Genomic DNA, 19371 nt, shown 5'->3' on the forward strand with positions numbered 1-19371 from the left:
AAGGTGGAGCGGACGGAGGGGACGGGATGGGGCAGTCCCGTCGTGCCCGCCCCTCCCGGTGGGGCTGCTCCGGTTACACCGGGGGCTGGTCCCGAGGGACCTCGGCCCCACTGTGCACCGGAACCGGCTGCCCTGGGGTCCCCGGCTTGGCGGGCACTGTCCGGCTGCACTCGTTTGTGATGTTCGCCCCCGGGTGCTGCCCCGCCGGTGGCCGGTGCCGCCTCCGCCCGCAGCGTCGGGGGCGGTGGCAGCGCTCGGCGTCATTCCCCGGGGACAGAGCTGCTCTGGGGACGGGGGAAGCTCCGCACCGCGTTGGGGGACACGAGCGTGGCGGGTCCGGGGGCAGCGCCCAGTGAGCCCCGGTCTGGGGCGGCAGTGCAGGCGGGCACCTCCTGAGCGGCTTCGTTCGGGACAGCAGCGGCATCTCCAGAGCCGGCGCCTCCCTCGAGCTCCCCTCGATCTCCAGCATCGCCGCGCTGGCTCGGCGCCGCGGCGGGCGCGGGAGCTCCGGTGTCCCGAGCCCCGCGGGAGCGCGCCTCCTTAAGCGGGCGCGGACGGCCGGGGCTCGCGGGGCCGAGCGGCCGCTCCCCCCCCGGCACCGGGGCCGCCTCAGCCCCGCCCCGGCCCCGGGAACGAGACCCCGGGAGCGCCGCTCGGTCAAACCCCGGCTCCCCGCCGAGCCCCGGCACCCCCGGGGGAGCGGGAACCGGCAGCAGCGCCCGGGGAGCGGCGGGGCCGGGAGCCCTCAGGATGTTCCCTCAGGGACGGCACCCGGTAAGTGCGGCGGGGGCGGCGGGGCCGGGCCGGGCCGCGGGGCCGAGCCGCAGCCTCCACAGCCGGGCTGTGTCTCCTCTACAGCCCGGGCAGCCCTTCAAGTTCTCGGTGCTGGAAATCTGCGAGCGAATCAAGGAGGAGTTTCAGTTCCTGCAGGCGCAGTACCACAGGTGGGACCGGGGCCGGTGGGACCGGGCTGGGCTGGGCTCAGTGCAGTGGGAAAGTGGGGAAGGAGGAGGTGGAGAGCTCCTTCAGGGGCACAGTCTGGTGTTTAAGGACGGAGTGAAGCCGTCAGAGCTGGCCAGGAGCAGCTCTGGGGTCAGGCACTCCCCAGAGCTGTTGCCGTGCTGGTGGGACCCAGCCTTGAATCCTAAAAGGATCAGATTTGGGAGCAGGCTCTGGAGGGGTGGGTGGTGATGACTGAGCCTCGCCCGTGCAGGAGCCTGGGGAAGGAGGAAGAGGAGGGAGGTTTGGGCTGGGGGACAGCGTGAAAGTGAGAGCTGGGGAAGCCCGGTCTTGAGTGGGGGTCCCACGGGGAGGATCAGCCGAATTTCCTCTGGCTGAGCTGGGTGTAGGGGCAGGGAGAGCACAGAGCCCTGGGTGGGTGCTACAGGTGTGTGACAGCCCTGCAGGTGCCCCGGGGAGGGTTTGTGACACCCCTGCAGCACGCAGGGACAGGCGGGAGATGTGCTGAGCTTGCCCCAGGGATGGGGCAGGAGCTGCTGCAGGTCCATGAATGGAAGCCCTGGCTCCTCTTTGCAGCCTGAAGCTGGAGTGTGAGAAGCTGGTGAGCGAGAAGACAGAGATGCAGAGGCATTATGTCATGGTGAGCTGTCCCCCTGCCATGTCCCCTGAAGGGCTGTCCCCACTTCTGCTGCCCTCACACACATCTGGCTGCTGGGGCTCCTCTCAGTCCTACCCAGTGCTCACCTTGGGGCTGGGGAGATGTGGGGCAGGAAGGAGTTAATCACCATTTCTCTTGGTGCTCAGTGCTGCTTGAGCCCGGGAATCCTGCCATAGGTTTTGTTTCTCTTTTTTTTTTTTTTTAACCTTTTTCTATCTGGCCTTGTAAGAGAGCTCCCTGCTCTTCCTTCTCTCTCTCCCAAGGGGTGGATATTTAAGAGCTGATGTTCCAAAGCTCATGGTTTGGGTGGAAGGGGAAGGAGCTGTTGCCAATGAAGGGTTAAAAGGCCCCAGGACAGACTGACCATCACTCAGAGCCTGCCAGGAGCTGCTGGGAGGAAGAGGATGGGGGGACAGCACAGCAGCTCCTTCTCCTTCATCACCTGACCTTCCTGGCCCCTCTGGGGAAAGGGGGTACCCAAGTGACACCATCCAAGAGGCAAAAAGATGTGAATTTGGGCAAGGAATATCCCAGGGGTGAACACAGCCCTGCTTGTGAGGCTGGGTGTTGATATTGCAGGGCATGTTCCTCTCACCCCTCAGCTGGGATCCCTCCCCACATCCCTGAGGCTCACAGGGATTTCCAGAAGTGCTTTCCTGCCTTTGGAACAGGTTTTGCTGGAGGAAAGCAGGAAAGTTCTGGTGCCTTTGTCTGCCCAGGTGTGGGGATTGGGGTCAGAGTCACTGGTGGCTGCTGAAGGGTGAAACCTGGAACAGGTTCCAAGAGCCAGGACAGGAGTTGGGGGGCAGCAGGACTGGTTTCCCCTGGCTTAAACAAACTGCAGGTGTAAATAAACAGCCTGGCCCTGCTCCCTGCCTTGTCCCAGGCTCCTGGCACAGTGTCCCAACCATTCCTTAGGGCTGGAGGCAGCCAAACCCTGGGCTGGTCCTGGGCCAGCTGCTCTGGACAGCTCCTAACCAGGCTGTGCTGTGCTTTTTGCTTTTCCTCTCAGTACTACGAGATGTCCTACGGCCTCAACATTGAAATGCACAAGCAGGTAAGTGCAGGGGGGCTGGGAGAGTAGGGAGAGGCTGAGGTTGGAAAATGATCTCCCTTGAGCCCTGTAGCTCTAATGGCTCTAAGTGACACAGGGACTGCCTTGCAGAGGGATGCAGCAGTTGTCAGGATGTGTTATTGAGTTCCCCATCCCAAAGAGAAGCACTCAGAGCCCTGCTGTGAGCCCTGGTGCCTCCCTGCAGTGCTTCCCTGGGGCCCCACTTGAAGGAGGGATGTGGAGGAAACAGCAGGAGCTAGAACCCAGAGGCAAATGGATTGTCTTTCTTTTCTTTTTTCTTTTTTTTTTTTTTTTTCCTTAATCCCCTTTTCCTTTCCCAAAGCCAGAGGAGTGTTTTCACCCTTCCCCGGTTCCCCTTTTGTTCCAGCCTTAATTTGCTTTCCCTCTTCAGATTTATCAATCTAGTCATCATGGGCTCTCTGCCAGGGAAATTAGTTTGGACCAATGCCTGACAAAGTGGCAAGTCAACTGCCATATCCCTCCAGCTGGCTCAGCCCCTCCGAGTTTGCTCCTTTTGTTAGCAGGGAGCCTCGTGGGGACCACATTCCTGCCACCCTCACACACCCCAAAATCCAGTGGGAATTTGAGCCAGGGGTGGCCAAAGCCAGGTGGGGATGGGGGCTCTGCCCATGAAGTGGTGACCAAAGGGTTGAGGAGTGGGATCCTGGGCAGGAGGGGGTCTCAGGATCTGTGGGCACAGTGGGAGAGCAGCTGGGAGCTGCAGGTGAGCACAGGGTGCTGCTGGCTCTGGGGCACGGCAGGGAAATGTTCCCTTTGTTCTCCCTTGGCTCCCAGCCTGCTTTGACCTCTGCAGCACCGGCGGGGATTGTCAGAAACCTGAGCTGCTAAAACCCTTCAGAGCAGCCAGCCCCGGGCTGCATTTACAGTTTTCCCCAGGAAATGTGGGGTTTTCTCTTGGAGAGGCTGGGCTGGAAGTCACAGCCCCTTTCCTCAGAAGTGCTGCTTGCCCTGCTGTGGGTTTGTCTGCAACCACAGAGCCTCTCCTCACAGGATGCACTGGGTTTTGTGCATTCTCCCATGGGCAGGGGCAGCTCTGGGTGTGCTTTGTGCCTCTGAAGGAGCAGGAGGAGCTGTCCCAGGGCTTGGTGAGGCTGGGAGTCCTCCAGATCAGGGCAGGTACAACCAGAGAGCCTTGAGGGGTTTGCTGGTGCCATTCCAAGAGGGCTGGATCTGTGCAGCTCTGCATCCTGCTTGCTCTGCCTGGCTTGGAGCTGGATGTTTGGGAAGGGAAGGCACAGGGAGGGCTCCCTGCCAGCCCCTGTGGCTCGGCTCCCCTCTGTCCCTGCCCGCAAAGCCAGGATGGGTTTGGGCTGAGCAAAGGCAGCTGGGCTGCAGGGACTGACAGCTTGGAGCTTGCCTTGGCCTGGGGCCACGCAGGGATTGAGGCCTGGGGTCCCTCCCCTGTGCCTGGCAGAGCCCTCGGGAAATCCCACAGGGATGCAGAGGCAGCAGGAGAATTTCTGTCAGTGGGGGAGAGTTTCATCCTCTGCAGAGCTTGTGTTTGCAGGATGGGGATCAGAACCCTCCATCCATGGTGATACCTGCTGATTCCTGCTTTCCTCCTTCAGGCAGAGATTGTCAAGAGGCTGAGTGCCATTTGTGCCCAGATCATTCCCTTCCTGACACAGGAGGTAAGGAGCATGCAGCAGATTGATTTGCCCCTTCCCAATAAACCAGAGCCAAGCCCAGCCTGAACCATGGGAGGTTTTGGGGAGGAAAACTTCATGCTTGGGCTGGAGGGGAGGGAGAAGGGGCTGTGCAGGGAAGGGTGGGGCAGTGTGGAGCTCCCTGGGGCAGGAGCAGGGTGTGACCACCCCACCCTGTGCTCTTGCTGCCCAGCACCAGCAGCAGGTCCTGCAGGCAGTGGAACGGGCCAAGCAGGTGACCATGGGCGAGCTCAACACCATCGTCGGGGTGAGTTGCACTGCCTGCCTGGGGCCAAAAACTTCCCTGCCTGGGGGTTTGGGACCTGCAGTGATGGGGGAAATTTTTACTCTTTTCATACACCCATTTTTTACTAGTTTGTCACACCTATTTTTTACTATATAAGGGTTTTTACTATTTTCACACGCACATTTTTTACTGTTTAAGGGCTTTTACTATTTTGATACACCCATTTTCCATTTTTTACTTTTTAAGGGTTTTTACTATTTTAATGCACCATTTTTTACTATTTAAGTATTTTTACTATTTGACACACCCATTTTTTACTATTTTAGGGTTTTTACTCTTTTGACATACCCATATTTTACTATTTAAGTATTTTTACTATTTGACACACCCATATTTTACTATTTAAGGGTTTTTACTAGTTGACACACCCATTTTTTACTATTTTAGGGTTTTTACTCTTTTGACACACCCATATTTTACTATTTAAGGATTTTTACTAGTTGACACACCCATTTTTTACTATATAAGGGTTTTTACTCTTTTGACACACCCATATTTTACTATTTAAGGGTTTTTACTAGTTGACACACCCATTTTTTACTATATAAGGGTTTTTACTCTTTTGACACACCCATATTTTACTATTTAAGGGTTTTTACTAGTTGACACACCCATTTTTTACTATATAAGGGTTTTTACTCTTTTGACACGCACATTTTTTACTGTTTAAGGGCTTTTACTATTTTGATACACCCATTTTCCATTTTTTACTTTTTAAGGGTTTTTACTATTTTAATGCACCATTTTTTACTATTTAAGTATTTTTACTATTTGACACACCCATTTTTTACTATTTTAGGGTTTTTACTATTTTGACACACCCATTTTTTACTATTTTAGGGTTTTTACTGTTTTGACACACTCATTTTTTACTATTTTAGGGTTTTTACTATTTTGACACACCCATTTTTTACTATTTAAGGGTTTTTACTAGTTGACACACCCATTATTTACTATTTGAGGGTTTTTACTATTTTAATACACCCATTTTTACTTTTTAAGGGCTTTTACTATTTTGATACGCCCATTTTCCATTATTTACTATTTAAGGGTTTTTACTATTTGGCACACCCATTTTTACTTTTTAAGGGTTTTTAATATTTTGACACACCCATTTTTTACTATTTAAGGAGTTTTACTATTTTGATACGCCCATTTTCCATTTTTTACTATTTAAGTGTTTTTACTATTTTAGTACACTCATTTTTTACTATTTAAAGATTTTTACTATTTGACACACCCATATTTTTACTATTTAAAGGGTTTTCACTATTTTGATACACCCATTTTCCATTTTTTACTTTTTAAGGGTTTTTACTAATTTGGCACACTCATTTTTTTACTATTGAAGGGATTTTACTAATTTGACATACACAGTTTTTACAATGTAAGGGTTTTCACTATTTTGACACAATAAATTTTTTATTATTTTAAGGGTTTTTACTATTTTGATCCACCCATTGTGGTGGAGGGATTTGCCACAGTGTCCTGAAGGTGTTGGGTGCCCTGTGGCACAGCGATGGCCTGGGGTTGTGTGTGCAGGGAGAGACTCAAAGGTGGAAGGGGAACAGGAGGAAAACAAAGTGCAGAGGGAGAATAAAAAAGGCTGTGCTGAGCCTGCAGAGCCCCGACAGCCCCGGGGGAAGGGGCAGGGCTGTGACCCAGCCTGTGCAGCCCCCAGAGCTCTGCTGCCCCCTCCCCATTTCCATCCCTGTCTCATCCCATGAGCTTTGCAGCCTGCAGGGAGGGGAGGGAGGGCCGGGCTGTGGATGCCTCCTGCCCATCCACATCCAGGACCATTTGCTCTTTCTCTTTCAGCAGCAGCAGCTCCAGCAGCTCTCCCAGCACGCAGCCCCCCTCCCGCTGGCTGCCCACCCCTCCAGCACGCAGCCCCCCAGCCTGAGCGCGGCCAGCTCGGGGCTCCTGGCCCTCTCCGGGGTGCTGATGGCTCAGGTTCAGCTGGCCAAGGAGCACAGAGTGGCCCAGCATGGGGAGAGCAGAGGTAAGGGGGAGAAGCACAGCTGGGTTAACCCTTGAAAGGTTGGGATGCTGTTTTTCCTCTGTGCTGAGGCTCCTGGCTGCTGCATCCCCAGGGATGGCAAATTCATGGAATGGAATGCCTGCAGCCCCAGGAGGCTGGCTGTGTTTGTGGCTGCTCGGCAGTGATGCTGTGTGTGTGCAGCCCTGGGCAAGTGTTTGTGCACACACACAGCTCTCCCTGCTCCCCTGGGTGTTTCCAGTGCATGAGATCCCCACCACAAAGAAATCCTCTCTTTTTACACCAAGATCTGATACTTAAAGATGAGACTTTTAAGGAAAATTCTGTTGCAAGCCTTTGGTAGAAACTGTGACAGCCACAAGCCTGGGGCAAGGAATTCAGAAAGCAGAGCCTCATTGGGTGTGTTGTGCCCTGTAAATTACACTAATTCCTAGTCCAGATGGGCACCTCCTCCTGTCAGGATCAGCGAGTGCCTTCCAAACATCATCAATATTTAATCATCATTAAATCAGTGCTCTGAATGCTTCTGCCAGGCCTGGGCCAAATGAGTAACTGTGCCCAGCTCTGCTCATGGCCTGTTGCACAAAGGAGAAGCTGCTCTGAGCTCAAATCACCTTTTCAGAGCACAGGCATGGAGTGGTTGTGCTGAGAGGAAGCTGGGACAGGGAGAGAGGCTCTGTGGGCTGGGAACAGGCAGCCAGATTTAGCAGGAGTGATATTTCCCTGCACATTTCCCTGCACACTCCCCTGGGGAAGGTGCTGACTGAAATGCACTTGGGTCAGGACCCCAGAGCAGCAGCAAAGCCAGGCATGGGTGGGGTTTGCTGCAGGTTCTCAGGGTCTGGCTTGGCCTGCAGGATTTCAAGGTGGTGAAAAGAGCAGCAGGAAGCTGTTGGTGGCAGCTCTGCCCCCCTTCCCTGCACACAGCTGTCTGCAGCTCAAATCCTGCCCGTGTTTCTTTAAGGATGGCTTCCACAAAGGAGGAAAACAAAGTCCAGAGAGAGAGAGAGAATAAAAGCAGGCTGTGCTGTGCTGAGCCTGCTTAACCCTCAGAGCCCAGGCAGCCAGAACTTCTCCCAGCCTGGGTGTCTGGCTGTGGTGAGGGCCATTCCTTATTAAAAAAAAAAAAAAAAAGGAAAAGATTGAAATGCTCCATCTGTCTGGGGTTAATCCTCAGTGCTCTGCCATAGAGCTGGTGTGAGTCAAGCTGAGCCAGGGGTGCACAGGGCTGATGGCAGGCATCTGGTCCCACTCCAGACCATGGCCTTGGAGCAGTGCCCACAGGAATCCCTCAGCTTCCCATCCCTGCCTGCCTCTCCTTGCCAGCAGGGACCTGGACTCATTCTCTCTAAATGCTGGTGGATCTCTAGGAGCAAAAATCAGCCAGGGAAGGTTGCTGAGGGCCAGCCCACAGCCTTGTGTTTGGGTTTGCAGTAAATGTGTTCCCTGGGCTTGGGTTTGCAGTAAATGCCTGGCACTCCTTCCCTGGGCTCAGGGAAGTGGACTCACTTTGCTGTGCATGTCCAAAAAGCCTCAGAGAGTTTCCAAGCAGGGCTTTTAGGCATGGCTTCCTAAGGAAATGGGATGGGTGTGATTCAGGGGATCTCAGCTGGCCAGCTCTCCCCTCCTGGGGCCTTTGGATCTGTTTTCATGTCTGGGGAAGGGATTTCAGAGCTCTTGGAAGGAGGTGGGTGGGTAGAGATTCCCCTGCTTCCCTGAGGAGCACCAAAGTGCTGACCTCCCTTTAGACTGCACAAAACCCACATTTCAGGTGGGCAAATTGGGAAATCAGTTGTGATTTTTTTTTTATTTGTTTTCTAAACATCTGTCCTGCTGTTTCCTGATTTGCCCTGCTGTGCCCCTCTGTCCTTCCTGCCTGGGTATGAGGGGCACAGGCTTGGCATTAACACCCTCTCCCTGTCCTCCCCTCTGCTCTGACATGGACCTGGGATGTTCTCCCTGCTGCTGCCTGCATCCAGAGCTGACCCCAAGCAGGGTAAGTTGTGGCAGGCCAGTGGCCTCAGCTGGCCCTGGTGGCATCTCCAGTGTGCTCCAAGCTGGCCCCTGGCTCCTGGGAAGGGATGGGGCTGCTGGGTGAGCTTTGCTGGCCTGGGTGGGCTGAGTTTGCATCAGGGTTTTGTAACTGAAGCTTCTGGGCCACCTCAATTCAGTCTTTGCTGATGCAAGGAGCTAAAGATCAAGGGCTGCTCCCAAAATAACCAGCTCTGTCCTTTTCAAGGAGTTTCCAGTTTAGGAATCATTCTGAACAGGGCTCAGAGCTCTCAGCCCCTCTGCAGTCCTTGGCTGCCCCCTCCCTTTTAGGATCCCCCCAGTCCCAGAGCTGTGAATCCCTTCCCAAGCTCCACAGCAGCTCTGCAGCATCCAGGGCCCAGGCAGGGGAAGGAAGGGTTAATGATCTCTGCTGGGGAATTGCAGGCATTGATCTGAAGGAGAGGAGGAAGGAGAGGAGGTGTCTGTGATGCCATCACTGCCCAGGCACACCCAGGAGCCATCAGCTGCAGGGAGCCCTGCCATGGGGCATCTCTGTCACCTCTGGCTGCATTGTCACCGGTGTGGGGATGTGTGACACCCCTGGGGGAGGGCTCTTCTTCCTGCCCAGCCCCATTCTGCTTCCAAAACCTCCTGGCAGGGTTGAGTTGAAGCAAACAGAGCTCCAGTGGGGATTTTCTGCTTGTTGTCTCTGCAGGGCTGGATCTCCCTCACTTAACTTGGGGTTTTGGGGTACTGGGCTCCTTCCCAGCAGCCAGGGAGATGCTTTGGCAGGATGGAGGTGGTCAAGGAGCAGGGTTTGGCCCCACTGGGAGCTGAGGGGTGGCTGCCTGCCCTCACAGTGGCTCTCACACCTTTTTCCCCTCTGCCTCAGAGCGTTTCATCTTCCCCTGCCGAGAGCCTGCCGGACGAGGAGCGCACGGGGCTGAAGAGGAAAAGGGAGGAGAAGGAGCTGCCTGGGCATTCTGTGAGTGCCCCAAGGGCTGGGCTGGGCTGGGGAGGGGGCTGGGCAGCTCTGTGCCCACCCTGCTGCACAGGGCTGCTGTGCTGGGAGTAAGAACAAAGCAAATGAGGAGCCCCAGGGAGGCCCCTCAGCCCCAGGCTGGGTCACTGCCAGCAGAACTGGCTGGTGTTGGTCCAGGGAGGGATGTACAGGAGAAAATGGGTCCTGGGAGGGATGTACAGGAGAAAATGGGTCACTCTGGGGCAGAGCACAGAGCCTGCTCCAGCATCTCCCTGTGCTGACTGAGCCCTTCTGCGTTTCTCCCTCCTCACAGGACAGCGATGGGGACAAGAGTGATGACAACCTGGTGGTGGATGAGGTGAGCCCTTAGAGCCTGGCAAGGCATCCTCCTCCAGCTGCAGGGGTTGGGTTTAGGGCTCTGGTTGCCCAGGTTTGGGGTTCTTTAGACTGCAGCTCGTTGCTGCAGGGCAGCAGTGGCCAGCCAGGACACGTGCCAGCCCTGCTCCAGTGCGTTGTGCCAGCCAAGACTGATTCCACTCCCACTGCTCTGGGAGGGCTGTGCCAGCCAGGGCTCAGCTTTGCCAGCCACAGGCTTGGCTCTGCTTCACAGTCCCCTGTCAGCCCCTCTGCTGCAGCATCCCATATGGGGAGGCTGATAAGCTGGGATGAGAGCTCCATGGAGCTGGGCTCGCTGCTGGCAGCTCCTGTGGGTGGAGGTGGCAGGAGCCTCATGGCCTGGAGCCCCTTCCTGCCCTGCCTGGCCCTGGAGCAGCCTCAACTTTAGCTCACCTCACTGAGGAATTCCAGCCTTCTGCCATGGAGCTGCCACATGCTTCTGGTACAGCCTTTCCTGACTGAGGCACACCGGACAGAACTTGATCCCAGCCACCACCACTGTTCTTGGTAGAGAAGATGTTTTTGGGGATGTGCTTATTCCCTTCTCAGAAGACAGAGGGGAGAGAAAGATATGAAGTCTTTTTGTGCCACTTCCTAAGGAAATACAAGCCCTAAAAGGAAGATCAGGAGGAATTCCTGCAGCAAATGAGGCTTATGAAATCTGCTCATTGTGCTGATAAAATGTCACAGACCTGGTTGAATGGCAGTGCAAGAGCTGAGGGGTGGCCTTGCCTCTGAAATGGCAGCCCTGTCTCAGCTCCTCGTGTGTGCTGATCCCCATCCCTCCTTGTGAAAGCATCCCTGGCCACCAGTGTCCTCTGAACCTGCTGTCACCTCTCATTTTATCCAAAGAGAAAAACCGAGGCCGTTTCTCATCCAGGGGAGCAGAACGCAGTGCGGATGCTCCTCACTCAGAGCGAGGGCACTGCTGGGGTGGTGCTGGCTCCCCAGGGACCCTGCCCTCCTACCCAGGGCTGTTCCTGCTTCCCACAGCGCTGTTCTCCCCGCAGGACCCGCCCTCGGAGCCCGGCAGCCCCCCGAGCCGCCCGAGCCCCGCGTCCGTCGGTTCCAGCGGGGAGCACCGGGAGCAGAGCCCGGTGAGCAGCCCCGGGGCAGGGGGTGGCCGGGAATTTCTCATTATGGCCAGTCTGGAATGCCATATACAGCCGGATAGGAATGCTGGGTTTGTGCCCGTTGGCACCTCCACCCGGGGACAGATCCGTGCCCTCGGGGCAGGGCGAGCGCTGCTGGGCACAGCCCAGCTCTGCAGTGCTCTCCACCCATCTGCCTGCAGGATTCCCCAGAGCTGCTCACAGCAATTGATTTTTCCTTTTTTTTTTTTCTTTTTTTTTTTTTGCTGCTTCTGTGTGTGTTTTTTTTTCCCCTTTTCCTTGCCAAGCACCAGTCCAGCGCTCAGATTGAAACATCAGCATGTGGGAAGGGGGAGGGAGGGATGTTTCTGCCACTCCTTGGCCTCCCAGCCACCGCAGGGACCAAGTGATCTGTCCCCCCATCTGGGGTCAGGAGCCAGCTGGGGGCTGTGGGCAGCAGCGAGCAGCAGCTCCCCAGCACAATCGGATTAGAGCAGACAAAGCGCCCTGAGCAATCTGCCAGCACAGCACGGAGCTTTTCTCTGTTATTAATTTTTTTTCTCTCTCTCCTTTGCTGGTGTCGACAAAATCCCCAGACAGAAAAAAAAGCAGAAGAAATAGGAGAGGCAGGCAGGGGAAAAAAAAAAAAAAAAAAGCAAGGAATGAAATAGCTGTGGGGATTGGAGAGACCAGTTCATGCCAGGCATCCTCTTGGTGCCAGGGGAAATTTGCTTGAGGGGGCAGCAGATGTGTCCAGTGCAGGGTTGGGGCAGTTGGGGGTGATTCAAAGCTTGCATGGGGCATTTACAGCTGTGGGGAGAGCAGGGACACGTGAGGGGCAAAGGAGAGGGGACCTGGATGGCCAATCCTTGTCCAGCTCCATCCAGGAGCTCCTTGCACCCTGCAAGCTGTGGAGGCTGCTGGCCCAGGCTCTGCTCCCTCAGCTGAAGCTGCTCTTCTTCCCTCTGCTGCCCAGACCCACTCAGTGGCCAGCGCTGCCACCTCCAAGCCCTCCTCTTCCTCACCAGCCCGTGACTCCCTCACGCCTGGCCCCGGACCCAGCTCGGCCATCGCGCTCCGGCCGCCCCCGGGCAAGGCACCGGGCACCGACAGTGCCAGTGAGTGACAGGGACAGTGTGGGGGGGTCACTGAGTGTCCAGGGGGTCACTGAGTGTCCAGGGGGGTCAGTGAGTGACAGGGACAGCACGGGGAGGTCACTGAGTGTCCAGGGGGTCACTGAGTGTCCAGGGGGTTCAGTGAGTGACAGGGACAGCATGGGGGGGTCACTGAGTGTCCAGGGGGTCACTGACTGTCCAGGGGGGTCAGTGAGTGACAGGGACAGCATGGGGGGGTCACTGAGTGTCCAGGACAGCACAGGACAGGGCCTGCTCTGCTCTGCTTTGGTGGGATGGGATGGAGGATTCAGGACCTGTCTGCCACCAGCAGAGCTGGCAGGGCCATTGTGCACCACAAGATCAGAGCTATGAACCATGGCCAAGAGGAGCCCCTCTGCCATTGCCACACACCTGCTGGGCTTGTATGGTGGTTGGGGTAGAGCAGGGTTTAATCTCCTTTTCTCTGCTCAATTGTCATTTTGGTGGGGCTGCACGAAGCTGGCTGCTTCAGGGCTTGGCTGTGGGGTCGGAGGGGGTGGCTGTGCAGTCACCAGGTGTCCCCCCCTCTCCCCCGGGTGCCGCCAGGGCCAAGCCGTGGCTCTCTCCTCGTGCAGCTCTCCGCAGCCCCCTGAGCTCCTGCAGCCCCTTCACGTCCTCCCTGGCCGTGGTGCCCCACGCCAGCCCCAGCCTCTGCGTGGGCACCCAGCTGTCAGTGCCCCAGGCCAGCAGCACGCTGCTCCACGGCCGCTCACCCCTGGTGAGTCACTGAGGAGGGGTCTGGGTGTGCTGGCTCTGCTGCCTGGGCACCACCTGGGCTTGCAACCATAGAAAAGGCTCCCTTGCACAGCTTGGTGGGATGTGGGGTTGGTGGAATCTTCAGAGAAGGCTCTGCTTCTTCCACTGGTGTTTGTGGGAACCCATTTTGGTCTTTGTCACTGTATGTGAGGAGGGGGCTTGCACAGAGCCAGGCTGATCCCAGGGTGTGCAGGGAAAGGCCAGAGCTCAGCTTTGGTGTCCTCTGCTCTGCTCCTCATGTGCCCTTTGCTTTGTGCAGGTGGCATTTGAGTCTCACCCTCACCTGAGGGCCTCCACCCTCTCCTCTTCATTCCCCACCATCCCTGGAGGGAAAGCGTAAGTGGCTGCAGGGAGGGTGGGGACAAGGGGCTGAGGGGGGAGCTGGGAGCATCTCCCTCCCAAGGGCTCACCTGAGGGGGAGCTGCTCTCCAATCCTGAATCCACCTCTGCCATTTAATTCCTGGCAGCTGGAGCTGGGTAATTAAACCCCTCATTAGCCAGGGCATAATGGGCACCTTCCACCTTTTGGTTTGGGCACATTCCACCTTGCCTTGGGCACATTCCACCTTGGCTAGAGCGTGGCTAACAGAGAGATCACCTGCTGCCCTTGGGCATCACACAGGGCTGGTTTAAGCCTCTCTTCTGCTCCCTTCTGTGCCATCTCCTTCCATGGCTCTGACTCCAAACCATGCTGGATGGGGCTGTGCTGGGGGAGGAGGGGATGTGGTGGCTTCTGGGGGTGAATTTGGGATCTGTGGACAAGCTGAGGGCAGCAGGGAGCAGAGCCTGAGGGAAAGCTGGGCTGTGGTTGTTGTGTGCCCAGCTGGCATTGCTGGGTGTGTTCTGCTCATGGCTATGCCTCCAAACTGTGCTGCCTGTGTTGGACCTGCATGGCACCTGCCCACTCAGGATTCTGCTGTTTCTCACCATTCTGCTTTCTTCCAGTGCCTTCTCCTTCCATGTCCTCTGCCTCCAGACTGTGCTGCCTGTTTTGGACCTGTGTGGCTCCTGTTCATGCAGGATCCTGCTCTGCTCCCTTCTAGTGCCTTCTCCTTCCATGACCTCTGACTCCAAAACATGCTGCTGTTTGTGCCACGTGCCCATGGTGCCTGTTGGAACCACATGGCACCAGCCCCTGTCTACACAGGATTCTGCTCAGCTTCCCATTGCTCTGCTTCTCACTGCTCTGCTCCCATCTAGTACCTTCTCCTTCCATGCCCTCTGCCTCCAGACCCTGCTGCCTGTGTTGGACCTGCATGGCACCTGCCCACGCAGGATCCTGCTCTGTTCCTCACTGCTGTGCTCCCTTCCAGTGCCTTCTCCTTCCATGTCCTCTGCCTCCAAAACATGCTGCCTCTGTTAGGCCTGTATGGCATCTGCCTACACAGGATTCTGCTCTGCTTCTCACTGCTCTTTTTCTCTCAACTCTGCTCCCTTCCAGTACTTTCTCCTTCCATGCCCTCTGCCTCCAGACCATCCTGTCTGTGTTAGACGTGCATGGCACCTGCCCGTGCAGGATTCTGCTCTGGTTCTTGTTGCTCTGCTTCTCATTGCTCGGCTCCCTTCCAGTGCCCCTCCTTCCATGTCCTCTGCCTCAGACCCTGCTGCCTGTGTTGGCCCTGCATGGCACCTGCCCACGCAGGATCCTGCTCTGTTCCTCACTGCTGTGCTCCCTTGCAGTGCCTACTCCTTCCACGTCAGTGCAGACGGGCAGATGCAGCCGGTGCCTTTCCCCCCCGACGCCCTGCTGGGCTCCGGCATCCCCCGGCACGCGCGGCAGCTGCACACGCTGAGCCACGGCGAGGTGGTCTGTGCTGTCACCATCAGCAACTCCACCAGACACGTCTACACCGGGGGCAAGGGCTGCGTCAAGGTCTGGGACGTGGGGCAGCCGGGCACCAAGACGGCCGTGGCTCAGCTCGACTGCCTGGTGAGGAGGAGGAGGAGCTGGAGTGCCGTTGGGCTGGGGCTGGCAAGGGGAATGTGCCCCTGCTGCAGTGCAGGCGACAGAGGGGCCTTTCCCAGCTGCAGGGGGAGAAGGAGAAGTGTCCCCTGCAAGGCCCTGTGTGCTCACCATGTGCTCCTTGCCTTGCCCTGCTGCCTGTGCCCCCCGTGCAGAACCGGGACAACTACATCCGCTCCTGCAAGCTGCTCCCCGACGGGCGCAGCCTGATCGTGGGGGGGGAGGCCAGCACCCTGTCCATCTGGGACCTGGCAGCCCCCACGCCCCGCATTAAGGCTGAGCTCACCTCCTCTGCCCCCGCCTGCTACGCCCTGGCCATCAGCCCTGACGCCAAAGTCTGCTTCTCCTGCTGCAGCGACGGCAACATCGTGGTGTGGGACCTGCAGAACCAGACCCTGGTCAGGTGAGACTGGGCCAGGGGCTGCAGGGCAGCACTGCTGGGGACTCCTCGCGCCAGGATCCCCTCATTGTCCCCTGCACCGTGTCCCTGCCTGTCCCTGTGTGTGACCCTGGCCATGGCACAGTGCCTGTCCTTGCACTGCTGGCTGCTGCCCTGCCTATGCTCCGTGCTGCAGGTGCTGCCTGCCCTGCCAGCTGTGCCCTCTCCCTCTCCATCCCTCTCTTTCCCAGGCAGTTTCAAGGCCACACAGACGGTGCCAGCTGCATTGACATCTCTAACTATGGCACCAAGCTGTGGACAGGGGGGCTGGACAACACCGTGCGCTGCTGGGACCTGCGGGAGGGCCGGCAGCTGCAGCAGCACGACTTCAGCTCCCAGGTAGGGCTGGAGCCCTCTGGAGCACCCTGGGCCAGCTGGCACCTGCTGCTGGGCCAGCCTGTGAGCCTGTGTGTCCCCTCAGATCTTCTCCCTGGGCTACTGCCCCATGGGAGAGTGGCTGGCCGTGGGCATGGAGAGCAGCAACGTGGAGATCCTGCACGTCACCAAACCCGACAAGTACCAGCTGCACCTCCACGAGAGCTGTGTCCTCTCTCTCAAATTCGCCTCCTGTGGTAGGCAAGGGCCCTTTTTTCTGCCTGGGCTGTGGATAGCCTCAGATTTATGCCTGTGGTTTATCCCCTGAATGGTGTCCCAGCTGCTGACACCCATTCTGTCTCCTGTCCCAGGGAAGTGGTTTGTGAGCACAGGGAAGGACAACCTGCTCAACGCCTGGAGGGCGCCCTATGGAGCCAGCATCTTCCAGGTGGGCTCAGGAATCTGTGCAGGGGTACTGTGGTGGCTCCAGGCACCAGCCCTGCTCTCACCCCCTGCCCTCTCACTCAGTCTAAGGAGTCCTCGTCAGTCCTGAGCTGTGACATCTCTGTCAACGACAAATTCATCGTGACGGGCTCTGGTGACAAGAAGGCCACAGTGTATGAGGTGGTTTACTGACTGCTGTCACCATCAGCAATGGGGACACACCTTGCCCAATGCCACCATGGCTCACAGAGGCCGCCAGTGCTGGACCTGCCCTCCTGCAGCTCTACTTTCCCTCATCCTCCACTGCTGTCTGCACCAAACCAAGGCTCCAGCCCCATCTCCTGCCCTGGTTCCTGCAGGAGGTGAGGGCTGGGGGTAGCCTGGCACCTCCTGAGGCTGGGCAAGGGCTGGGCTGGGCATCCTGGGTTCTGTCTGTCCTGCAGGGAGCTGGACAGAGCCTGAGAGCCTGTGTCTCCTGAGTTACTGCTACTGACTTAACAGCACCCATTTTCTGCTGCACAAACAGCTGTAAATTATCAGTAAAGAAATGTATTTAAATATGTTTTCAATCCCTTACTAATAAAAATGAACAAAAGAAGGGTTGGGCCCGTTCTGAGCAGGGACTTTTGCCAGCCAGTGCTGCCAGCTGTGCCAAGGGCTGGGCTCTGGAGGGTGTCCTGGGGGGCTGATTTTGGCCAGCAGCACAGGAGGGGACGCTCCCAGCGTGGCAGAGGTGCGGCTGCTGGCCTGCAGCGCTCTGTGGTGCCTGCGGTGAGCTGTGGCTGGGGCAGGAGCCCGGAGCAGCTGCCACACCGCAGCCCTTGGCAGCCCCGGGCTCCTGGGAGCAGCCCTGCTCGCCCACGGCAGTGCTGGCAGGCGGCCACACCGATAAGGCAGGCGCTGAGTGCTCACATCTCATTTCCTTCACAAACCACTTCCTCCGGGGCTGGCCTCGCCTCTCCCCTGCACCCACAGAGCCCCAGGCTGCTCCACTGGGGCACGGCAGAGCCAGCGCCACGCTGTGCCCACGCTGCTGCTCCAGCAGGGCCAGCGATGGGCTCTGCCCACCGAGGAGCCTCCTCAGACCCTCCTCAGCACAGCAAAGGAGCAGCACGTTGTGACCAAAAGGGACAAGGTTCCTGCTGTGGTGTCACCCCTTCCCACCTGGCTCCATCCCACCCACACAGAGCATCGAGGGTACTGCCCAGGACAAGGCACAGCTGCCTTTATTTTTTTGGTTTGTTTTTATTATTAAATACACCCTGGGAGGCACAGAGGGAAGGAAACCCAGAGCCCATCCACCCTGCCAAGCCCAGAGCCTTAAACAAATAAAAACCCCACAACAAAAAGTTTAAAAACCAAAAATAAAAAAAAAAGCACCCAAACAAAACCCCCTAACAACGCCAGACCTCCCCCCCTCATCTCCAACTCCCACAGTCTAGATTTAGAAAGAAACCCACAAAGAACAAAACAAGGAGAAAGTCCCCAGGAAATCCACCCCGAGCAGCAGCCTGCACCATGCCTGGCCACGGTGCCAGGGCCACCTCCACCCCTCTCCTCTCTCCTCCAGCTGGGATGCCACAGCCATGGCTGCACGTTCTTTGGGAAGTCAGCAGCAGGGCAGGTAGAGTCCACCTGTCCATCCCCGTGGACAGCTGCCTGTCCTGCAGTTGGCACCTCTGGGGCTCAGTAAATGATCTCATAAACTGTGGCTTTCTTGTCCCCTGAGCCCGTCACGATGAACTGGTCGTCTGTGGAGATGTCACAGCTGAGGACTGAGGAGGTTTCCTTGGACTGCAGAGAACAGGGGGAAGCACAAACAGCAGCCTCAGAGCAAGGTCCCAACCCTCCCCTTTCCTTGGGGAGGCTACAGGGATGGGTTTATGGGGCTGGCACAGAATTAGAGCTGGGTTGTGCTGAGCAGCCTCAGCCCAGGAGCTCCCATCCTCACCTGGAAGATGCTGGCGCCGTAGGGCGTCCTCCAGGCGTTGAGCAGGTTGTCCTTCCCTGTGCTCACAAACCACTTCCCTGTGCAGGGACAAAACAGCCTCGTGTCACCTCACCAGAGACAGCAGCAGATCCAACACACAGAGAGAGGCAGCCAAGGGAACACAGAGAGGAGTTTGGTTCCAGCAGCCATCACTGCTCCAAAAGGGATGGATGGACACCCCTTCTCTGACCATCACCACCAGGACAGGGCTGGCTACCACTGGCTTGTTCCCAGTGCAACGAGCCCTGTGACACACAGACAGAAGTAGAGGTGGCATCCATGAAGCTGCAGAGCAAGGGGAGCCAGGAGAAGTGTGCCTACCACAGGAGGCGAATTTGAGAGAGAGGACACAGCTCTCGTGGAGGTGCAGCTGGTACTTGTCGGGTTTGGTGACGTGCAGGATCTCCACGTTGCTGCTCTCCATGCCCACGGCCAGCCACTCTCCCATGGGGCAGTAGCCCAGGGAGAAGATCTGAGGGGACACACAGGCTCACAGGCTGGCCCAGCAGCAGGTGCCAGCTGGCCCAGGGGGCTCCAGAGGGCTCCAGCCCTACCTGGGAGCTGAAGTCGTGCTGCTGCAGCTGCCGGCCCTCCCGCAGGTCCCAGCAGCGCACGGTGTTGTCCAGCCCCCCTGTCCACAGCTTGGTGCCATCGTTGGAGATGTCAATGCAGCTGGCACCGTCTGTGTGGCCTTGAAACTGCCTGGGAAAGAGAGGGATGGAGAGGGAGAGGGCACAGCTGGCAGGGCAGGCAGCACCTGCAGCACGGAGCATGGGCAGGGCAGCAGCCAGCAGTGCAAGGACAGGCCCTGTGCCATGGCCAGGGTCACACACAGGGACAGGCAGGGACACGGTGCAGGGGACAATGAGGGGATCCTGGCCCGAGGAGTCCCCAGCAGTGCTGCCCTGCAGCCCCTGGCCCAATCTCACCTGACCAGGGTCTGGTTCTGCAGGTCCCACACCACGATGTTGCCGTCGCTGCAGCAGGAGAAGCAGACTTTGGCGTCAGGGCTGATGGCCAGGGCGTAGCAGGCGGGGGCAGAGGAGGTGAGCTCAGCCTTGATGCGGGGCGTGGGGGCTGCCAGGTCCCAGATGGACAGGGTGCTGGCCTCCCCCCCCACGATCAGGCTGCGCCCGTCGGGGAGCAGCTTGCAGGAGCGGATGTAGTTGTCCCGGTTCTGCAC

General features: G+C 57.4%; 2 protein-coding genes across 11 annotated transcripts in view; one reads left to right on the forward strand and one right to left on the reverse strand.

Annotated features, from left to right (window-relative positions):
- Positions 1–17627, forward strand: TLE2 (TLE family member 2, transcriptional corepressor). 8 transcript variants are annotated; one of them, XM_074528991.1, is made up of 20 exons: positions 1–774; positions 859–944; positions 1537–1600; positions 2631–2675; positions 4283–4345; positions 4554–4628; positions 6486–6669; positions 8646–8662; positions 9551–9643; positions 9954–9998; positions 11047–11133; positions 12104–12245; positions 12857–12999; positions 13297–13373; positions 14718–14967; positions 15156–15403; positions 15635–15778; positions 15861–16015; positions 16126–16202; positions 16283–17627. In XM_074528991.1, the coding sequence occupies exons 1-20, from the start codon at positions 751–753 to the stop codon at positions 16388–16390; spliced, it is 2127 nt and encodes a 708-aa protein (XP_074385092.1). In that variant the 5' UTR covers positions 1–750; the 3' UTR covers positions 16391–17627. The 8 variants fall into 8 exon arrangements, 7 of the variants coding, with proteins under 7 accessions (XP_074385092.1, XP_074385095.1, XP_074385091.1 ...); XR_012577289.1 differs by having other exon boundaries at positions 2–774; positions 15861–16011; XM_074528994.1 differs by having other exon boundaries at positions 2–774; positions 15631–15778.
- Positions 17424–19371, reverse strand: part of LOC102072442 (transducin-like enhancer protein 1) — a 13648-nt gene continuing 11700 nt past the window's right edge. For 2 of the 3 annotated variants that reach the window (XM_074528989.1, XM_074528988.1), the window contains exons 17-21: positions 19118–19365; positions 18743–18890; positions 18510–18660; positions 18150–18226; positions 17424–17992 (exon numbers count right to left, since the gene is read on the reverse strand). In XM_074528989.1, the coding sequence (XP_074385090.1) occupies positions 17885–17992; positions 18150–18226; positions 18510–18660; positions 18743–18890; positions 19118–19365 (732 nt within the window). In that variant the 3' untranslated portion in view covers positions 17424–17884. The remainder of the gene's footprint in view (positions 17993–18149; positions 18227–18509; positions 18661–18742; positions 18891–19117; positions 19366–19371) is intronic. The other variant, XR_012577288.1, reaches the window with a different exon arrangement.

The sequence above is a fragment of the Zonotrichia albicollis genome, chromosome 29 (genome assembly GCF_047830755.1).
Source record: "Zonotrichia albicollis isolate bZonAlb1 chromosome 29, bZonAlb1.hap1, whole genome shotgun sequence".
In the NCBI taxonomy this organism is placed as follows: domain Eukaryota; kingdom Metazoa; phylum Chordata; class Aves; order Passeriformes; family Passerellidae; genus Zonotrichia; species Zonotrichia albicollis.